At 47.0% G+C, this 21,708-nt stretch overlaps 1 protein-coding gene across 1 annotated transcript in view; it reads left to right on the forward strand.

Annotated features, from left to right (window-relative positions):
* The first annotated feature begins 368 nt into the window (after positions 1 to 368).
* Positions 369 to 21,708, forward strand: part of HSD17B2 (hydroxysteroid 17-beta dehydrogenase 2) — a 61,224-nt gene continuing 39,884 nt past the window's right edge. Inside the window, exon 1 of the mRNA XM_036909365.2 lies at positions 369 to 921. Coding sequence (XP_036765260.2) covers positions 654 to 921 — 268 coding nt within the window. The 5' untranslated portion in view covers positions 369 to 653. The remainder of the gene's footprint in view (positions 922 to 21,708) is intronic.

Consider the following 21,708-nt stretch of genomic DNA (forward strand, 5'->3'; position numbering starts at 1 on the left):
CCCTGGCCAGACCAAAGCACTTTTCATCTGCCAAGAATGTCTTCCTCTGGTTCTGCATTCCCTCTGCCTCCAGCCCTTAGTCCGCGTCAAGTGGGAGTTGGCAGGGGTCCTACGGACATGGACAAAATCAATGATGCCTTCCCTTCCAGCCTCCCTCTCCCAAACCTCACTGGTTGCCCAGATTTACACACACACACACCCTGGATCAGAAAAAGAACTCTGCAGACATACCACAGGCTCCTAAAGGGGAAGCAGTTTTCCCTTGAGCTAGAGGCTTTATTTACTCTCCAGATTGACTCCTGTTGATAATTATCCAACTAGTTATCTCTCCAGAGGTCGTTAAAAAAACAATGCATGTGTGTTTGTTGTCGGTGAGTTCGTGCATGTGTCATGAGCGCAGGATTGTGGGGGAGCCATCAGATAGGACGTGCTCTGGCATTTATATTAAACCGCATACCGCGTTTTAGTTATGCATAGGAAATATGTGCCTGTAGAGTTATGCTTAATCCATGCTCATTCAGAGCGTGTGAGAGCTGTTTACTCCCCCTCCCTTCTTGTCTCTCCGTTCATATAACCCAGGCAGCCTCCAGCCAGTCTTTGCCCATTTGACTTGCTGGCCCTGAGCACACAACGGGTGCAGTGAGGCTCTGAGAATGAGCACTTTCTTTTCTGAGACAGCGTGGCTCTGCCTGGCTGTCACCGCAGTGCTGGGAGGAGCAGTGCTTTGCAAGCTCAGGAAGAGCCCAGGGCAGGTGGAAGTAAAGGTGGTCTGCCTGGTGGGCCTCTGGGGAGGGGCTTGCCTGCTCGGCCCATCCGTCTTCTGGGTGTTGATCCTCTTCTCCCTGTCATGCTATCTTCTGTACACTTACTTATCTGGCCAAGAGTTGTTACCTGTGGACCAAAAGGCGGTGCTGATCACAGGTAAGCAGAGGGCACTGTGACGCTCACTCTGGGCAGCTGCTTTGCCTTAGTGGGACTTTTTCAGATTTAAAAATAAAATAGGTAGCATGGAATAAATGAAAGCACACTGCCACGTGTCTTTCACTCCATTGTTTTGGTTTGCTTTCTTCAGGAGGTACACTTGAAGGGGCTGGTGGTGAGTGGGAAGGGGAAGGGCACCTAAGCCATGATTTTGTTAATTTCCCGGGACAAAGAGGAATAGCAAATCTGCGGGACTCTGTGCTCCGCTGTGCTAAGGAAAGTCCCGTAGGTTTCTTGAGGCTTAAACGGAATTTCATTCTGAGATTAGTATTTGGCTTGTTCTAGACTTGGGCTCTTATATCCTCGATGTGCTAGAAAGCTTACAAAGAAAAGCCAGGTTTGCTGTGTGCTTTGCTGTGTTTTTTTAAATATTGGAAGGACTCTCACCTGGGCTGGGAATTTTGCGGTTTGCCTGACTGCTGCCAGGAGGCATGCATGTCGTCTGAACCTTTTGTCTTCTTATCTTCATCAGACCGCTAATATTTCTTAATTGGATCAAGCTGGCAGGACGTCCAGAAGGCAGCTGGCGGTGAGCTGAGCTGCCAGCTTTTTTCTTCTATTGTGTTTCTTTTTCCACTGCCAAGTGTGAGGCCAAATGAAATTCCTGTGTGTTGTAAAACTGGTTGGTTTGGTAGCGAAGTCCGAACCTGGATAGGGCTTGCGATAGGATCGCCCGGCCGCGGTATGGACACCAGCTGCAGAATCTGTGCCCAGGTATGGACACCAGCTGCAGAATCCTTGGGGAGGTCACCGCCCTGCCCCCTACCGTGAGGCTGTGACCTGCGGGGATGAGGGCAAACACAGGATGCCGGCAGAAGCAAATCAAGGGGTTTCTCAATTTACTGAGAAATGGACTCTAAAGTGACTTGTCTCCTTTGCGTTTAACACAGTAACTAAATTCTCTCTTGAAATGCAAGCTGTCATGCATGAGAGTTTTGAAGTGCTATAGAACCCAAGCTTCTTTAAGAAAAAAGAAAAACAGCTCAAAGGTAGAAAACTCAGTTGATCAAGGGGTTGTTTATCTACATGAATTTCTGGATCACAGGGAATCACATGCCCAGAAGACTGGCTGGGTTTTTCTACTTTTGCCTAGAATTCTCTGACTGGGCTGGGTGAAAAGCTGTTATAATAGCCTGAATCCTTCTGTGCTGTGTGTGCTAGCAAGTTCCCATGGTCCTCAGAATTAATTCCAGGTCGAATTTGTTTGTATTTTTCCACTTGTGTGAAAGGAGCAAGAACAATTAAGCATGTTAAAAAGAAAAATAGCCATGGTGGCTGCGGTTGACATGAATGGGACATGGTCCCCCGGAGGCCCAGATATTCTTGGGAAATCAGTTTCAGGGGGCAGCACTTCTAAGGCTAATAAATAAGAATAATTATTTATACTATAATACTAATTAATACTTTAGATGAACTGGACAAACTTCAAGGTAACTGAGAAAACAGGAAGCCTCTCTTGCTTGTCAGCGTTCTTCAGTCCTCTGCTTTTGAAGATGTAGGCATGCAGAAATGTGCAAAACACACACCCAAGCCAGTTAGCTCACATAGCCATTGAAATGTCCTGACTTGTGTTTGTGGCGTAAAATATGATTGATTCAATTAGGCAATTTAAGCCCAGTGACTAATCCCTCAATGAAATGCTCAGCAATTAAGAAAGTTTAGAAATGAGAGAGGAACTACCTACATTTACAGGCAGCTGAAATGTCCCTTTCAGGTTCTGTCCTTTTCATGAGGTTCAACTTTAGTTCTAGAGAAGGTTTCAAGATCTTTGTCCTAAAGGGTGAAATTTAAAATGAATTCATTTGTTAGACTAGAACTTATTAAAAAGTAAGTCACCATGACTTGGAATAACCTTTGTTTCAGGTTAGTTTGTGTTATCAACATTTTAGTGTGTGTGGGTTGGGGGGCGGCGTTGGGGCGTGGGCATGCAGGGGGAAATGTGGCAGCGTCCATCCATCAGTAATTCAAGATTTGGAAATTTCTCTTAACTAAATAACCTGATATATGGAAAAAGGCTAGACGCATCATGCAACAGCACGTTCACAAAGTCGTTCAACAAAATTGTATTTAAAATTGTGAAATCCCAAAAGCAATCAAAATGGTGACAACTTATGGTATATCCTCTGAGTGTAACAATGGGCCGCCACTGAACGTATAAACGACAGCCACAGGTCTGTGTTACCACATGGAAAACTGGGCTAAGGGGACACACGCAGCAGGTGCGTGGATGAGACTCCGCATCACTTGAACAGGAAAAACCCTGGAAGAAAATAGTTTGTGAGTGGTTGGATCAGAGCACTTGGCTTTGTTTTTCCCTTAGACTCTCTCTAATGTATTACTTACAGAATAAAACCATTTAAAAAAGAGATCATGTTAAAAGACAAAGGCTATTTTAGTGCCTATTTAATTATGGACCCAGGGGTAGGACAATTGCCAGGATAAGTTCTAAAAACTATTTTTCTTTGAGTCCCTTATTTCATCTTGCTCAGCTCATCAAAGGTCTTTTGCTTCAGAGACATGTAATTATGGGAAAAGAAAAAATAAGCAAGCATAGAGTATTTGAACGTGTATTTGTCTTCAGTACATGCAGCCTGGAGCTACAGCAGCCGTGGCCATTCCGTTTTTCAGACGGTGGTAGAGTTCCTGTGGAGCAGGCCCATGTCACTGCAACAGCATCTCAAGGCCAACAGCGTGGACATGCGTTAAAGTCTGACAGGCTCAGGTTTGGACCCTGCCCTTACTTATGTTGCCTTAGTTTGGTTCTCCAGAGGCAGCGCTTGAGATGTGGGTTTGGGTGGAAGGGGTTTATAAGGAAGGTTTCCAAGGAATCCTGGTTCTGCAGCAGGGAAGACGCTCAGGGAAGGGGAAGGGGTCAAATGGCGTGTGGCATCAAGGGACGTCTGAGTGTCACATTGGCTTACTTGTCCCAGGCTGACGTGGAGGCAGAGGGGGTCACACAGGGGGGCTGTGCCCACTGCAGGCTTGAATGCTCCATCCGGATGCCCTCATACCTGTCAATCATTAGCTAAGGGCTGTCACTGCCCCCTTCACCCTCCCACTCCAGGGGTGGGGAGCGGGGGAGGCTGTAACTCCAGGCACTCTGCTCCCCTGAGCCCCTGGAGAGTGAACTCTGGCCCCTGGGGCAGCCCTCGGACACAGTTGCCAGGGCTGGCTGCTGGGCGGGAAGTGCACCATGGATCAGAGCCCACAGAACTGGCCCAGGGACCGGGCAGCACGGCCTCATTTGCTGCACACACACCTCACTAGCTGTATGCTTATTGGCACCCACTTTAGCGCTTTTGAACTTCCGTTTTCTCCTCTGTGAACTGAAAAGGATAATATACATACCCACACTCTTAAAGATGGAATTAGTGGCTAAGAGAGAGCAAAGGAGAGGTAAGACAGGAGGGAGGAAGGGAGAGGGCAAGAGAGCTGGCTTTGTGTACCGGGTGATGAGGGGAATGAAGGGAAAGGTTGAGGAGTGGGGTTAGGAGAAGAAACCAAAAAGAAAAGGCTGACAAAGAAATAGAAGAACATTCATTTATTCACTCAACAACCATTTACAGAGTCCTCGGCGTGGGCCACGTGCTGTCCAGAAGCAGTAACAGACCATGGAGTTAGTATGCTGTCAAATGATGGGACCAAAGTTCGTAGTTTTCCTTGACCTTGGACGCCTTGCCCTGGGGTCCCTCCCTCCTCTTCTGAGGCTGTGGGTCCTCCTTCTCAGCTGACCCTTTGCACTTGGTAAAAGAGGCAGAGGGAGCTTTGATGCTCTGCCCCCGGGCCTTTCACCCTGGCCCTGCTGGTCTTCCTCACCCTCCTCAAGTGTTCGGCATCTTCTGTGGGCAGGGCGCACATGCGGAGGGCTTCACACCCCAAGGGGGGAGGTACAGGCACACCTAACTAGAGCCGTGCAATGGGACCGGGGGCATCTGCAGGGGAGTCCCATTGGTGGGGGTTAACACTGGAGCCCGGGGTGGGGGTTAACAAAGGAGGGGACTCGTTAGGAATTAAAAAGTAGCTTTCTAGAGGGAAACTAGGAAGGTCTTCCAGGCTAACCGGGAAAGCAGCTACCACGCACACAGCTAGTGCTGTTAAAACTGGCTGAGTTGGATAATTTTTAATTGGAATTTTCAAAACGGATACAATGAAGGCTCATGGTGGAGAAGAAGGGTCTGTTTCATGCAGACGGCTCTACTTTTATGCTCCAAACAAAAGGTCCTTGGTGGATGGGGACCCCTTCTGGGACTTACTCAATAGTTCAATTCAGGTTCAGGTTGAATACTGTTGGCAGTGGTTCAGGATCTGGGCTTCTTCGGATTTAACGTTAGGTTATTGAAATGGATAAACATTGATGGTGGGCCATGAACTAAGGGAAATGTCAATGCTCACAGCTTTACATACATTTTATAGTTGATCCTCACAACCCTGACAACGAGGAGACTATGAGCCCAAGGTCGCTGAGTTACCAAGTAGCAGAGATCAGACCCGTCTGCCACTCCAAGCCATGCTCTTCACCGCTATCCTTATCAGTGTTACAGCCACGGTTACTAATAGCCTCTAAAGGTTTCCAGGCTACAGGTGTCCAGTCGATCAGCAAGTAAATGTTGAACATCTATTACGTGCACAAGTCTCTGCTTGATACAGAGCTTGGCAACTGACTGGATGAAGCAAGAGATGCAGATGAGAGATGATAAAGTGAAGGTGCCAAGGGGAGTGTGAGGGATTTTTGGAAAGTCTGATGCTTTGAGAGATGCCGTAAGATGAATGTGACTTCAGCTTTGAGTCTGAGGGCAGTGGGGGACAACGCGGGTGGAAAGTCACTGACAGTTGGAAGTACAGAATGCGACCTTCGTTAGGTTTGTAGGAGACTGGACAAACATGAGCAACGAAGGGATGTTTAGTGCTGCAAGGGAAGAGGTCACTTAAGCACATGGTAAGCAATCAGTGCAGTCCTCCATGAACCTAAAGTCCAGTCTGTCAGATTTTAAAAAATATGACCATGCCTCCTTTTTTATCATTCAATTTAAGCTTTACCTTAGCCCTCTGCAGAGAAGCATAAAAAGGTATTGTGAACCTGGGGAATTTCATAAAGGTTGGAGTTGTGATTTTATCAGGCATTCTGGGTGGGGTGTGTTGGCTGGAGGATGTTCTCATGGTGCGAAGGTGGCCCTGATGCACGGTGAGCCGTCTGGAGGCAGGGACCCTGTCTCTCCGACGACCGTGTCCACTGTCTCAATCCGAACGCTTTAGATGCGACACAATGTTAATGAGTGAATGAGCTGGGGTAGGACAAAACATGCTTGTGAAATGTCCTTCCCTCTTGTGTTCACTGGCTGGCTTCGGTGGGACTGTCCCAGTCTGCCCACATGCTTTGGTACTTACCTCTGCCGGTTCTTCTTGCTGGGGTCACCTGGGTGGAAAGGGCAGAATGACGTGGCCGAGGTGTGGAGGCCCCGTTCTTCTTCTGCAGTGACTTAATTGTTGGCTTGCTTTGGACGGGGCTTTGTGATGAGCTGGTTCTATGTGGACTCCTGCTTACCCGGGGTCTGGCACAGACAGGACCTACTCTGGCTGCCACCAGGTCGCCGACCCTGCCCTCCCACGTCACTGGGGTCTCACCAGAGCTGGGCTTCCACCCCGGCACAGCTGACCATATTCTCCTTCTTGACACGGCCTCCTTTGCCTGCCCAGTCATCGCGATTCCATGCTTCTCACCAGTTTCTCTGTCTCCTGATTCCTCCACATTCTTCTCCCTCCCCCTCCCCTGAGGTGGCCCTTGACGTTCTGTCCTCAGCCCTCTCATCTTGCTGCGTCCTCTGCCACCTAAGTCCACCTGCTCCTGTGGTATCAACAGTCTCTGGGAGGACTGGGAAATCTGTCGTTTTGTGCACCCAGCACTATTGTGACCTCTTAACGCATATTGCCAGGATTTTGGGCTGAAACTTAAAACTCGGCATGTTCTAAAACAAGCTTGTCTTCTCTTCTAATCCTTTTCATTTTCTTAGGTTCTCCAGCTCCCACCATCTCCCCAGTTCTGTCTGTTCCACCACACTGCCATCCCTGCTTCTACTCCTTTCCATCAGTCACCTTCTACAGGTTCTTTTTCTCCCTCATTGATCATTTGTTTGTGGCCTCATCTTTCTCTGTCTGCCCTCCTAAGTGCCAGCATTCCCCATACCCCCAAATTCCCTGCATTTTCCTTCTGGATGTACTTGTACCCCACACTCTCCTGCAGTCTCCACGTGTGGCTTCCCCTGTATTCTGGTATGATCAGCCTCTGATCTGGTATTCTGGTGACCAGCGGCCTCTAAGCCTTGTCCAGATCTGTTCCCTGCCCTCTGGAGTCACACAGACCCTGCTTCCCAAATCTCTCTCCCTAAATATTCAAGGGTCCACATGTCCCTGAACGCACGTGCTAACCTTCTCCCAAGTCTTGCCATCTGTCTGATATGCTCTATTCTGTTGACGGCACTGTCACCGTCTCCCCATCTCCCCAAGTCAGAGAATTCACAGTCATCTTCGAATCCTCTTACCCACACACCCATATATCCAGCCGGCCATTTATTTGTAACTCAATGACCTTTCTCAACCTCTGGAGTCTCTCCTTCTATCCTCTGGGTTCAAAGCTTTCTTGTTCCTCGTTTGGACTATTGTGATCACGTCTTTGCTGTTATCCCTGCCTCTCATCACTCCATCCTCACCCTGTAGCCAGGACGATGTTGTTCTAAAGAAGAAAACCAACCAACCCCCACTTCCTTGTTTATAAAATCCTTCTGTAGTCTCTCATCCCTGTAAGGTTCAAACGTGTGTGCAAAGGTCCCTGACAATAGAAGTCATACCATATACTTCCTCTACATGTGCCCCAAATCCCAGGAAGGTTCAGGATACCTATTAGCCATTCAAAAAGTTATATGCTATCGGGCTCTGTACTAAAAAATATGACTACCTTTAAGACGGGTCAGGAGTTGCCAGGGAGGTAAAATCAGAGGTTTTCAGGAGGGTCCCTGGTACAAACAAGTTCTTAACTCAGAAAATGATAAAGAATTATCCTTGTCTACACCCTCATGGACATAGCTGCCTTGCCCATTATATATATTATCTATATTGTTGTTTTATATACATGTATTTCTGTTGGTATCTAAACCTTAATTACCCTGTGGATTGTAGTATCCCACATTTATGCTCCTAAAGATGAATCATTCTCAGGCGCTGCTCTGTCACCCCGTCCAGCACCTTCCCGATTTTGGTGTTCGAGCCTGGGTGCTCAGGGTCAGGGATTAGACCAGAACATAGGGTGTCAATGCTAGAACATGGTGTGGACAAAGTTCTGAGGCAAGGCCAGAGACATCAAGTGAATGGGTAGATGATTCACACAGTTCTGTTGCACTAAACCAAATGGAGATAAACAGGTGATGGGGAATAAGAGAAATCAGTAACATCCAGGTGCCAAAGAGGACAAGATGGGGCCAACGTAACAGGGAGCAGAGGCAGAGTGGAGTGGAGTGACACGCCCAGCCTGGGTGACCCAGGGACTCCTGCGGCTTCTGTCTCATCCACTGTAGGACTAGCACAGGGTCCAGTACACGTAACACTCTGGAGTTCCCTGACTCCCCCTTGACCACTTGCCGACACCAGGAGGTCCTTCCTGTGTGCTCAGAACTGGCCAGTTTCCATGGACTTCCTGCCATAAACGGGACATTGAAAAGATAGGTGTCCACTGGAAAACAGTGCTACAATTCAAGAACAGAAACCATTAGGAACCCTGTGTTGGATGCCTTTTGTGTACGAAGACAAGGCCGTTCTGTCAGACTCTCCAGTCAGGTACCTTGCTCTGTCTCCCCGAGGGAGAGAGGGCAGGAGACAGAGCAGGCCCAGAGGCGCCACGCCGAGAGCTACCCCTCCACACGGAAGGGGCGTGGGAAGTGCTCCTTCTAGCACTGGTAATGCTCAAGGTGAGTTTCTCAGCCCACGGTGGGCTGTGCTCTCAGAGAAGGACTCCCTGGGGGCAGTGTCAACGATCCCTGTGCATCAGACTCACCCCTGGGGCCTTAAAGCACACTGATGCTTAGGCACTGGCTCCCAGAGCTCAGGTTTACCGGATCGGAGGTGTGCCGCTGGGACAGTGGTGTTGTTTCACTCCCCTCCGGTGAAGCTAATGTGTCGTCCTACACTGAGAATGAACCGCAGCTCAAAGCCTCGTATAGGCACTCTCTCTCTCTCCCACACCTTCTGTACCCATTTCCACTGGGGGTCTCAGACTGTACATGTCTGAAACCGAGCTCTTGATGTGGGACCCCCTCCTACCTGGCCCTGGCTCAGCCTTCCCCACCTCGTGAGCCACACTACCTGGTTCCCTCCCTCCTGGTTCTAGAGACCAGAATCCTAGAGTCACCCTTAATCCCCATTTGTTCTCCTTCTCTTGCCGCAGTACCCAGCTCATTCCCAGCGCTGCAACTGCTCCCTTCAGAACACATCTTGGTTCACCCACTGCTCTTTCCCCACCCCCTTCCTCCTCTCTTCCTGGGCTGCTCCTGGCCTCTGGGGTTCGTTCCACTCTGGTCCCTCCAGCCCATTCTCTGCCAAGTGGCCGGAGTGCCCACTCTCTGGCTTAACACCCTTCAGGGCTTTCCACTGTCAGTAAAAACCCAAGCTTCTGCACAAGACCACAGGCCCCTGGCCCCTCTCACCTCCTGCCCTTCTCCTCTACTCGTTCGCGTGGAACACTGAGCTTTTCCCAGCATTGTAGCCTGGGCCCGTACTGCTCCGTCCACCTGGAGTCCCTGGGTGGGGAGTCCCTTTACAAGGCTGGCTTGTTCTCCATCTTCAGATCTTAATCTAAATCGGAGCTGCTGTGTCTTGGCACCGCTGACATTGCAGGCCCCCAAATCCTTGGAGCGGCCACATGCATCATGGGTGTTTAGAGGTGTGCAAGGCCCCAGCTCACCCACCAGAGGCTCCTGGCACCTGCTCCCAAGTTGTGACAACCACAGATATCTCCAGACTCTGCCAAATGTCCTACAGGGCAAAACTGCTGGCCAGTTGAAACACTACCTGTTTAAAGATTACTTTTTTGAGCAGGTGTTCCCTGGTGTCCAGGTTTTATGTCTCCAGCTGTTATTCTCCACATCTTGCGACTTTCACAGCTCTTTTCTCACCTTGAAATTAGGTACACACTGGTTCACCGAGTAAGTACTGTAGCCCCCTCCTCCCACCTGACTGCCGTGACTACTCACTCAGTTCTGTATGACCGGCATCTGACCCACATGCTGGCACAGCAGAAACTCAGCAAACATGCCCTGAACAAATGCACGCATGAATGAACGAGTGCGTGAGCAAGCTGGGACTTCTGGGCATGCAAGCACCGTGTCCCAGGGAGAGAGGTGATCCGCAGAAAGACCTTGGACTTTGGAATCATTCAGTTCTGGCTTCCTAGCTCTGCAGGACCTGGGACCGCTTAGTAACATCCCAGAGGCTCAGTTTAGTCGTCTGCCAAATGGGAAAACTATCCTTGAGGTCTGATCAGCTGTGTCGCCCTTCCTGCTCCGTCCCAGGTCCCAGGTGATCTTGATGCTCTCTTGGCAGTCCGGGCACATCTCTGTCACCACTGCCCGGGACAGGAATCAACGCTGCAACCTCAGTGCCATACGCAGGGCCAGGCCTATCACAGGTGCTCGGCCACTGGCCTCTGCGCAGTGTGTCCAGGGGTCAGGTAGTATCCATGCCTTAATGACAGCCCTGGCCGTGCCTCTCTGTTGTGTGTGTTCAGTGGGCAGTCTGGCTTCTAGCAGAAACCTGGGACGCTAGGGCCAGGGTCTCCCTACCTTTCCGTTTCCTCTTTCTTCTCTGAACTTTGTCAACAATGGCTTTGATGGTAACGTTGTCCAGCTGTCTCTGAGACCCAGGGAACGGAGTGTGAGCAGTAACACTCCCCTCTTTCTCCTCAGCCAGAAAAGGGAATCTTTGTGTCCCCAAGATGGTTCTAGCAGAGTTCTCATGAGTAGTGTTGCCATTGAGTTGTGGTTTGCTCACAGCACAAGTGTCCTCAGGAGGCACCCCTTTGAGGTGTCCTCTCTGCTCAGAAACCCTCCAGAGTCTGAGCTCAGGGGTGTGCACTTGCCCCGGGCCTGGCTCACACTCACGCCAGTCTCCGTAGGCCGGTAAGCCACAAAGCTGGGATGTGAATCTAGGTCCTGTCTATCTCCATTGTCCTGCTCAGAATCCACATTCGAGGGGAAGAACACCCTTTCCCCCAGCCTGGGCAGGGTTTGCCTGTCCACCTGAGACCACACATGGAGGGCAGAGGTAGCCCCTCAGTGTCCTGGGGCTGCTGTGACAGAGGACCCCTGACTGGGCGGCTTAAAACAATAGAACAGCTGTTTTAAGTTGTTTTACATGACCGTTTCTGTATCCTTTATTGAGTTTTCTTTCCAATCACCCCATTTGCCATTTCTTTACTCTAGGGATCTTACCTGATACAACAGCAAAAACAACATGTCCATTGCACTTTGAAGAAAGGTTCATTCCACTGTTGTTTTCTGACTGCATAGACGTTTTGCTCAGGGACAGATCTTGGTCAGAATTCCTGTTCTTGGTGTTCCTTTGGTGCTGAACCAAGTTGTAACTCATTAACTACAGGTGCTTTCTAAGAACTTCTTTCCCTGGTAGCACAGGTTTGGCCTGTATACCAGGTACAAAAGTCAGTAGGAGAAGGCCACAGAGCCCCATGCAGATCACAAAATCAGTGGCCTGGGCCGCAAAGAGAAGCCAAACCCCAAAGCCCCGGAGCAGGGGCAGCAAGGGGGATTCGGAAGAGGCCCACGCTCCCAACGAGCGTCGGCACAGCCCTGGTGCGGAGGCTATGGAGGTATGAGGACATCGTTGAAATCATTGCCAGTTTTTATTTTTCGTTCTCCTGAGTTAAAAAACAATGACAGGGACTGTGACCTAAGACGACGAATAACCAATGATAAGTTTTACAGGATTGGGAAACCTCCATGGTGCCAGCCATGGACCCTGGGTTCCCCACCAGTCTATCAGCCCCCTGAGGGCAGGATTGGGTCCATCCTGGTCGCCCCAGCACCAAGCCCAGGGTGGGGTAGAGAGAAGCTGAGTGAGTTCATGAGTGAGACACTCTGGGTGGGGCTGGCTTCTGAAGATGCTGCAAGTGAATCCCGGGACTCTGCATAGAGAAAACCAGCCCTTATTCGCTGTTGCCCTTGGAGAGGAAGTTTCCTTTCCAGTTGCTAGTAGGTGTGGACAGTGCCTGATGGGCAGGGCATCCCCTTTGCATTATGCAAGGGAGGTTTTAACCTGACCATAGATGGAAGTTCCTGTGTTGATTTAATTAAGCTGTTGCTTCTGATAATCAAAGTGACTCACATAACAGAGAGGGTCACCCTTCCCCAACAGACCCCCAGGTGTCATCTGCTCAAATCCCTATACTCTGCCCTGTGAGAGGGCCAGCCATGCCCTCCAAATATGTTTGCAAATTCCCAGGCTCATCTTTCTCCAAGTCACTTCTTGGTTTGATTCCTAGTGAAGGTGAACTCTCGTTCTTTACCTGCTTTCAGTGAAAATATGCAAGTGCAACTTTTCCTTGATTACTCACCCTCAACCCACACACCAAAAGAAAAAGAAGCCACACACACACAGATCAGCTGAAAGTAGTAAGCTTTCCAGAAAATTCAGGGGGTTTTCAATTATAGCAACATGGTAGGCATCAGACTGCCTTATTCTTTTCTGTATCTACTTTTTATTGACCTATAATTCACATACCATGAAATTCAGCCTTTAGAGTGTACAAGCCTGGTTTTTAGTATATCTGTAAGGTTGTGCAGCTGTCACCACTACCTAATTCCAAGTTTCCATCACCCCAAAAAGAACCCTGTGACCCTTAGCAGACTGCCCTAGTCTTAAAATGTTACTTATCATTTCTGCCAAGTCAACAGCCCAACCTCCTGCCATGCTGCTTTCCATCCCTACCCCTGCTTCATCTCTCTGGGGTACCACTCTTTCTCTTTTCCCATTCATCTTGGGTGGAATGAATACTATTCAACAGTGCATATAGAAATATCATGTGAGTCACATAAATTATTTGAAGTTTTCTAGTGGTCGCATTTAAAAAAAGTAAAGAAGAAGTAGGTAACATTAATGTTAATAATGTATTTTATTTAATGCAATATATCCAAAACATTATCACTTCAACCTGTGATCAGTGTAAAGGGGACTAAGGAGGTATTTTTTCATTGTACGATATTTTGGATGATTTGTTTACATGTTGCTTCTTAGAGAAGTCTTCCATGGTGTGTCTCCTCAAGGCAGGTCTCTTCCTTCCATGTCAGTTATTCAACCCAGCACTCACGTGAGTTCCTTTGTAGCACTTAGCACCATTCATGATTTTCTTTTTTATATCATGCATGTATTGTCTGTATCCCACCCTGGACTGTGAACTTTGGGAGGATGGTGTAATGGACTCTTGTTGGAATGGTCTCCCCTCCAAAATTTGAACGTTGAAGTTCTAAACCCCCATGTGTTGGTATTTGGAAGTGGGGCCTTTGGGAGGCAATTAGGTTTAGATGAGGTCATGAGAGTGGGGCTCTCATGTTGGGGTCAGTGTCCTTATACGAGGAGGTACCAGAGCTCTCTGCCATGCGAGGGCACAGTGAGGCCAGAAAGATAGCTCTCACCAGAACCTGACCGTGCTGGCGATGTGCTCTCTGATTTCTGGCCTCCAGAACTGTGGGAGAATGGATTTCTATTATTTAAGCCATTCAATCTTACAGCAAGGATAAGGAGGAACCCAGAAGATGGAAAATGGGGGGCTTGTGTGAGATGATGAAGAAACCAGCCCGATGGAAAAGTGGGTCCTGAGGGTGGGCTTGGTTGGGTGTGAAAATCATAGAGATAGTTGAAATCCAGGCAGGGTACTTCATCCATTACCTATCAGACAAGCAGGGGCCAGAGTAGGTTCATGAGTGGGGAGAGGTGAGCTAAGGAAGGAGTGGAAATTAGAAACCAGAATCCAATGAGAAAACAACGCAGCTGAAGCCTGGATCCAATTAGGAAATAACACAATGTTCTGTGTGTGAGTGGGGATGACAAACCGATCTCTCTTGCACTGTCTCTGCTTCATTAGGAAGTTCGGGGTAAGCGGGTTCTAAGAGAGGGGGTGCTTTGATAGAACAGTGTCTGCGGTGGCCTTAGAAGGGTGTGGTGACAGAGACATTCTGGTTTGCCATTCCGTTTGGAAGGAACTAGGTTGATCGCAGTGATCGTTAATGAAATGGAAAATGGAGACCGTCTGTAAATCTCTGGAATTTCTGGGCAGTATTTTGGCCAAATTTGGCAGGTAGCGTCATGCGCCTTTGTATGTTAGAAGCAGCCAAGTGAATTTCTGGCTCTGTGCTGGCAAGAATGACATCCCATCAGCCAGGAGACACCTTTCCTGTGAAGTAGACCTACAGAGCCATAATTAAGGCAGCCCTTTGCAGATGAAACCACAGATAATGACAGGGAGGAGGAACTAAGCCACCTCGGGATAATGGGGCAATTTAAGTACATCTCTGGGCAGTTTTCCCTTCTTTGTATTACGTTAATCTTAAGTAAATTTACTTTTTATGTGGTAGCATGGTATTTTTTATGTAGTTGTTTAACATATTTTTACAAGTATAACTGCTCCTAACCTTCTTGTGAAATTCACGGTTGGGACCTTTAAAAGAAAAATTCCACTAACTAAGCCACATGAGAATGTAGGAGGAGCAAAAGAATCCAGCCTCAAAAAGGACTAATGAATGATTCCATTTATTTAAAGTAAAAATCAGGCACAACCGGTCTATGCTATTCGAAGTCAGGATAGTGGTAACCTATGGGTTGGCGATGACTGGACGGAGGCACAAGGGAGCTCTTTGGGGAGCTGGTTTTGTTCTGTTTCTTCATCTGAATGCTGGTTGCATGCATGGATTCACTCCGAAAATTCATCAAGGTGTACACAAGTCAAAAGATATCTGGGGAAGTTTCTCTGTCATGAACATGGCAGACTGGTAGTCTCAAATGGTTATCGCCTTAAATAACTACATCAGGTGAAATATACACCAGTCATTGATTTACAAAGGTTAACTATATTCAGATGGAACATGGTAAATGGGGGAAAAAAAACCCCACCAAAAACATGTGCATTCGAATCTTAGGATTCTAATCATACTTCTGCTCCCGTTAGTTGAATGATGGTGGAAACTTAAATTCTTTGAACATTGGTTTCCTCATCTGCAAATTGGGATTAAAAAGATATACTTTCACAGGAGCCAAGTGAAAGAGCTCCAAATGGCCAAAGCTGGAGCAATTTAAACAATAAAGTAGTGTTGGATTATAACCCAACATACAAAACTAATATCCACGAGTCCACTAATGATACAAATAAATGATAGAATAAATGAATAAATGAGGGAGAAAACACACATCTCCCATGCAGAAGAATTCCAGATAATTAATGTAAGTACTCTAGTCTAAATAATTTATGTAGAGGATGATAACTCCTCGTTTCTTAAGCTTGAGCTCTGCGTGGAGACTTCCTTCCAACGAGTACAGCATGGAAGGGGGCAGAAGAGTAATTTTACGGTGGAGAAACCTGACAGCATCACTTCATCCAAGTGAGCATGGGTGACATCAATGGTCATAAATCATGTTGATAGCATGTACTCTCAGTATGATGGGATGAAAATGGTACTTTACCTCTGTGATCTCTGCTCCACAAGCTCATAACCCCGGGCTAATCATAAGGAAGACATCAGACAAATTCCAGTAGAGGGGCATCCTATAATATACCTGACCAGAACTCTTTAAAACCATCAAAGAGATCAAAAACAAGAAACTGTCAGAACCAAGAGGAGCATAAGGAGACGTAACAACTGGATGTCATGTGGCATCATGGAGAGGATCCTGGGACAGAATAAGGACAGTAAAAAAGGAAATCTGAATACAGGATGGAATTTAGTTAATAATAAAGTTATCAGTATTGGTTCATTAATTACAGAAAATATAACTTAATAGTGTAAGATGTTAGTAATAGGGGAAACTGTATGCAGGGTATATGGAAACTCTATACTGTTTTCCCAAGTTTTTTGGAAGTCTAAAACTGCTCTAAAAAATTAAAATCTATTTTTTTAAAAGACCCACTTTGCCTTGAGATCTCAGGCTTGAAATGAGGTAACATATATAAATATGAGGCTCTCAGATTTGGGGGACCTAGTTCCCATAGATGGGGCAAAGTTTATTAGGGCCCACCTACTCCACCTACTCCAGCTTTGTGCTGGTTCCTACGTGTCCAAGGGCTGATGCAGACTTTCATGGGGACCAGATCTGAGCAGAATGCTGAATGAGTCATCTGTGGACTATAGTGACGTTCGTGAATATAAAATTTGAGAAACCTTTAATAAGTTAGGTACAGGTAAAAAAGAATGGATAGATGTGGTCATTAAAAAGAGATCTGAATTTGGGGGATCTGTTTGTGGCCCATCAGTGCACCACTGGCTAAACTTTGAGGATTTATTTTATTTAAAAAATTCTTAAATACCTATTCCATGTCAAGCACTGTGATAGCTTAGGGATTCAAGAATAAACAGTCACTGTGCATAAATTATCACTTTATAGTCTTCTAGTAAGCATAAGAAAAAAGGAATTCAATCAACAAATGTAATAATTTTTGAATTGAAGGGAACAACCAAACGGATGAGACAAAGAATAATAACGGAGTGTGGGCTTTTGGGAGGGAACAGTGCAGGTTAGATCCCTTGGGAAATAGACTCTGAGGCACAGCAGAGCGTGCAAGTTGTTTCTTAAGGACTGCCCAGGAATGCACACCTACAGAGGAGAGAGCGGGAGCAGAGTGGCCGATAGCGTGGGGAGCTCTGGAACTAGAGGGACCTGTCTGGTTTCTCCCATGTTGGGCTGGCCAGGCCTCTGTGCTCCTGCATTGATTAATTTATTGGATGCAGACCACACTGAGGAAGGTGGCTCTTTGTAGCTGGGACAATGCCTGGAAGAGCGCACTCTTCTGAAGTATGTCTGCCAACAGCTCTCCCAGCACCTGGGCCAAGGCCTTCCTTGAAGGGGGCCGTGGAGGTGGTACATCACAGGGGTGTCCACCATGGGAGGCAGGAGACATGTACTTTAGACGCAATGGTCAGAAGGATTCCCTCTGAGGTGGTGGCATTTAGGCTAAGGCCTGGAGGATGGGAAAGAGCTAGTAAGGCAGAGAAAAGATGAGGTACTGTATATGCAAAGGTCCTGAGGTAGGAAAGAATTTGGTACTGATCTCTGTGATATGGCCACTGGGCACATTACTGGCACTAAGTGAATATTCTTTTTCCTTCCTGAGGTGCGTCTTTCCTAGGTTCCTGATAACTAACTGCATATTTCCTCAGGCTGCTGTGCATTGCCAGTGGGGCACCAGAGTCAACTTGTAAAGACTCTAGGAGTCAGTTGTTAAATAGTCAGGAATTTGGGGAGCTGATTGTTAAACCTTTGGCAGCTTAGAAGTTGTCTTAGCTCAGGCTGCTGTACCAAAATACCATCACCTGGGCAGGTTACAAGCAACGGAGAGGCGCTTCTCATGGTCGTGGAGCCGGCACAGGCAAGCCCTGGTGAGAGCCTTCCTCCCGGTCACTGACCACCAGCTTCTCCCTAAGCCCCACATGGCAGGAAGAGGGCAGGCTCGCTCTATGGTCCCGAACAAGATCACTGATCGCATCCATGACCCTCATGACCTGATCACCTCCCAAAGGCCCAGCTCCTAGGATTTGGGTTTCGACATAAGAATTTGGGGGACTGTCATTGCTTCTAGGCCTTTTCAGGATGCAGAATGAGGGAATATGCGATGTTTATTAAGAGGAAACTAACTCATGAATTCTATTGATACTTTTGGCTCAAATTTAAGATGATGGCACTTTTACTTCTCTTCTTCAATGTGAGACTTGGACCCTTTTCCTTTATGCCAAAAATCTTGGTTCCTAATGGCATTAACATAATACTTCATTTTTCTCCATATACATATGACAGTTCAAAATAACTATAATTACATTAATAATAATAATATTATGATTACTAATAAGGCTAATGAGGGCAGTTTAAAATGTTGTTAGTCTTTATGATTTTGGCTGGTAAGTGCAGAAGAAATGGAAAAATAATTCTTTTAAAATCGTGAGTGAAATACGAATGGAGACAACAGTCATTAATGCCATTAATGGAGGCTAAAGCTTGCATGAAAGGTTGAAGGGGAACCTTGTATTAGATGGCTCAGCTTGCAGCACCTGAATTCACTGAACAGTCGGCACCACTGCAAGTTTGTATCGCCCAGTGAAACAGGAGGCCTCCAGCACCACCTTTCAGGCAGTCTTGAAATAAAACAAATACACTTAAATCTAATTAGACCTCTAGATCTAGCTTTACCGGAAGTACAGAAGACAGAGAGGCAAATTAAACAACAGCACAAGGAAGCAATTCACCACATTCAGGATGTGGGATATGCTAGAGGACAAAATGTTATGGTTTCTTCAATAAAATAAGTGGCATGGCACAAGGGGAGGATAGAACTTTCCAGAATAGATGATTGTTAAACCTTTGGCAGCTTAGACGTTGCCAGAAGACATGAAAACCAAGTATGATGTGTTGGTATTGTTTTTATCTTGAGCCAAACTAACTGTAAGAAGACCTTTTTGAAATGAGCAGGAAAATTGGAGTACGTGCTGAGCATTGCATGACATTAAGGAAGAGTCGTTAATTTTATCAGTTCAGAATGACAATGTGTTAGAAGTCCTTGTCTGTTAATGATGTATGCAGGGAAACAAGCCTGCAAATGCAGATTCAAATCAGATCATGAAGCCTTTGATGCGAGACTTAAGGGCTTGAATTTTATTCTACCAGTAGTGGAAGCCTCTGAAGCTGTGGAGCAGAGGAAAGGAGGCTCAGAGGAACCCTTGGGATCAGAATCGGGCTCCGTGGGCCAGACAATGGCAGACAGGGGCACGCGGCTTGGGGGAGCGGGGGGAGGGGAGCCTGGGAGACCAGTGTGGTTCGAGAGGACGGGAAGCGTGATGGCGCCTGGATGATGATGATTCCATTTAATCAGCTGCTCATTTTGCCTTTGGCAAGTATTTACTGAGCAATTGCAATGTGCCCAGACTGTTTTAGGCCCAGGGGATAGAATGGTGAAATCGATAACCTAGTACAGTCCCTGCCCTGCTGGAGGTGACCTAGCTCCTTCTCTTCCTGCCTGTGTTCTTCTCTGGTGGAGCGGTCACTAAAGGAAGGAACTTGAGTTCTCTGCAGACACAAGCTATGGCCCTTATTACCACATTATTTACAATGGCCATGATATGGAAGCAACCTAAGTGTCCATCAGTAGATGAATGGATAAAGAAGATGTGGTACATATACACAATGGAATACTATTCAGCCATAAGAAGAAGGCAATCCTGCCATTTGTGACAACATGGATGGACCTAGAGGGTGTTATGTTAAGTGAAATCAGCCAGGCAGAAAAAGACAAATACCATATGATTTCACTTATTTGTGGAATCTAAAAACAAAACACAACAAAATGAACAAAGTATCAGTAGACTCACAAACACTGAGAAGTGACTGGTGGTTACCATGGGGGAGGGGTTGGGATGGGTGGGTGGGGAGGTTGAGGGGGATAAAGGGGCACAAAAATTCTCAATCATAATATAAGTGGGTCACAGGGATGGTAGTAGAGCATGCAGAATACAGCCAATGATTCTATAACATCTTCCTATGTTGACAGACAGTAATTGCGCTAGTTGAGGTGAGGATTTAATAATGTGGGCAACTGTTGAACCACTGAGTTGTATACCTGACACTAATATAAGGTTGTATATCAATGATACTTCAATTAAAAAAAGATAAAAAATCATAAGCTTTGGTCCATAGCTCCTAGAACTTTTCTATTTATAACATCCATCACTGTCTATTGTAATCATTCACCTAATGTCTGTGTTCCCATAGACCGGGGTGCCTCCATTTCTGTACTGTTGCCACTGAGGCCAGGTCATTCTTTGTCGGTGGCGGGCTGTCCCATGTATGGCAGCATGTTGAGCAGCATCTCTGGCATGTCTCCAAATGTTGTCAAACACCCAGGAGTGCAGCACCTTTGGCTGAGATCTCTGCCTTAGATTAGTGTTTCAGAGCCCTGGCTGCACACTGGAATCCCCTGGAGAGCTTCAAAAGCTGTCACCACTACTTGAGCCCATCCCACACCAACTAGCTAAACTCTCTGGGGATGGGGCTCGGCATCGACAATTTTTAGAACATGGGGTGATTCTAGTGGGACTTGGGATGGAGGAGAACCTCCGTCCTAGTCAGTAAGTTCCATGGAGGTGGGGAGATCTCTCTTTTTTAGTGGTATTTCCAGGACCTAACACAGTGATGCCTGAATGAAGAATGAACGAATGAATAAAGGTGAAGAGAGGCAGGAGGAAGTGTCAGAAGTTAAAAGTGGCATTTAGGGAAAGCCAGGGCACCACATTTTTTATGGTCATGGATACCAACTTTAATTTTCTTCCTATTTTCTTTCTTTTTAGGAAGGTGGGCACTTAATAGGTTAAAAAAAAAGAAGGTATTCCTTGAGTCTCTGCAATGATGCCCTTAGAGGACATGGGGCTGGGAAGTCTTGGCTGAGTCCCCTAAGTACTGGGAGGAGGGAGTTTTTCTACTCTTATCTGAATACTTAACTCAGCTCTTTCCAACAGCCTCTGTCTTGGCCAAGGATCTCTCCAATTCTGGCCATCTCAGGTGACACACAGCCCCAACAGCATCAGCTTCAGGGGTATCAGTATCAAGAGTCATGTCTAGTGTTTCTTAACTGGTATATCCTCAGCAGATGTACTGTGAAATTTTGGAAAATTAGGATATCTTTATTTTGCTGCACCTGAGCAAGTGCATCCTCAGCGTGGAGGCAATCTGACGGCAGCCTGAACTGACTTTGTAACAGAATGAAAAATTGTCTCTGTCTCCTTTGCTGCCATAATCTCTGGGTCAAAAAGCTTTGGCTCAGCCCTGCAGGCCTGCTTGTAGGCTTGTTAGTCATTAAAAGGACTTTTGTTCACAGCTTAAGCCTGATGCAACCAGTCCCTTACCAGGAACTCTCCTCCCCTTGAGGAGACAGATAAAGAGGTGTGTGCAACAGGGATGACTGGATTGTCAAGGGCTTATGGGAACATCATGGCCAGTGTCAAAAAAATGACTGGAATCAACTAGCCAAGGGCAAGGAGCGTCACCCTCCTCAGACTTGCTGATGTCCAGGTGTCTGTGGCCAATCATCACCTGCTGAGTGCGACCCCCTTCTGCTCCCCACTTCCCTAGCACAAAAGCATGAAATTCACCTTAAGATAGGGCTTTTGGACATTAGTCTGCCATCTTCTTGGTCTGCTGGCTTTCTGAATAAAGTTGCTTTCCTTGCCCCAACACCTTGTCTCTGGACTTACTGGCTTGCTGTGTGGTGAGAGGCATGAGCTTGAACTCAGTAACAAGTTGAGCTGAATTTTTTTTGCCATGCAAGGCCGTAAAGGAGACATGGAGACAGATACCAAAACCTTAGGTTGGAAGGCATGGGTACCGAGTGGCAGGGAGGACTGGAAAGAAGGCATCTGTCCTGGGTGACTGGAAGGAGGGTGATGCTGTTTAGGAGAATAAAGAGTTCCAGAAGGTAAAGCA

This window comes from Manis pentadactyla, chromosome 15 (assembly GCF_030020395.1).
Source record: "Manis pentadactyla isolate mManPen7 chromosome 15, mManPen7.hap1, whole genome shotgun sequence".
In the NCBI taxonomy this organism is placed as follows: Eukaryota; Metazoa; Chordata; class Mammalia; order Pholidota; family Manidae; genus Manis; species Manis pentadactyla.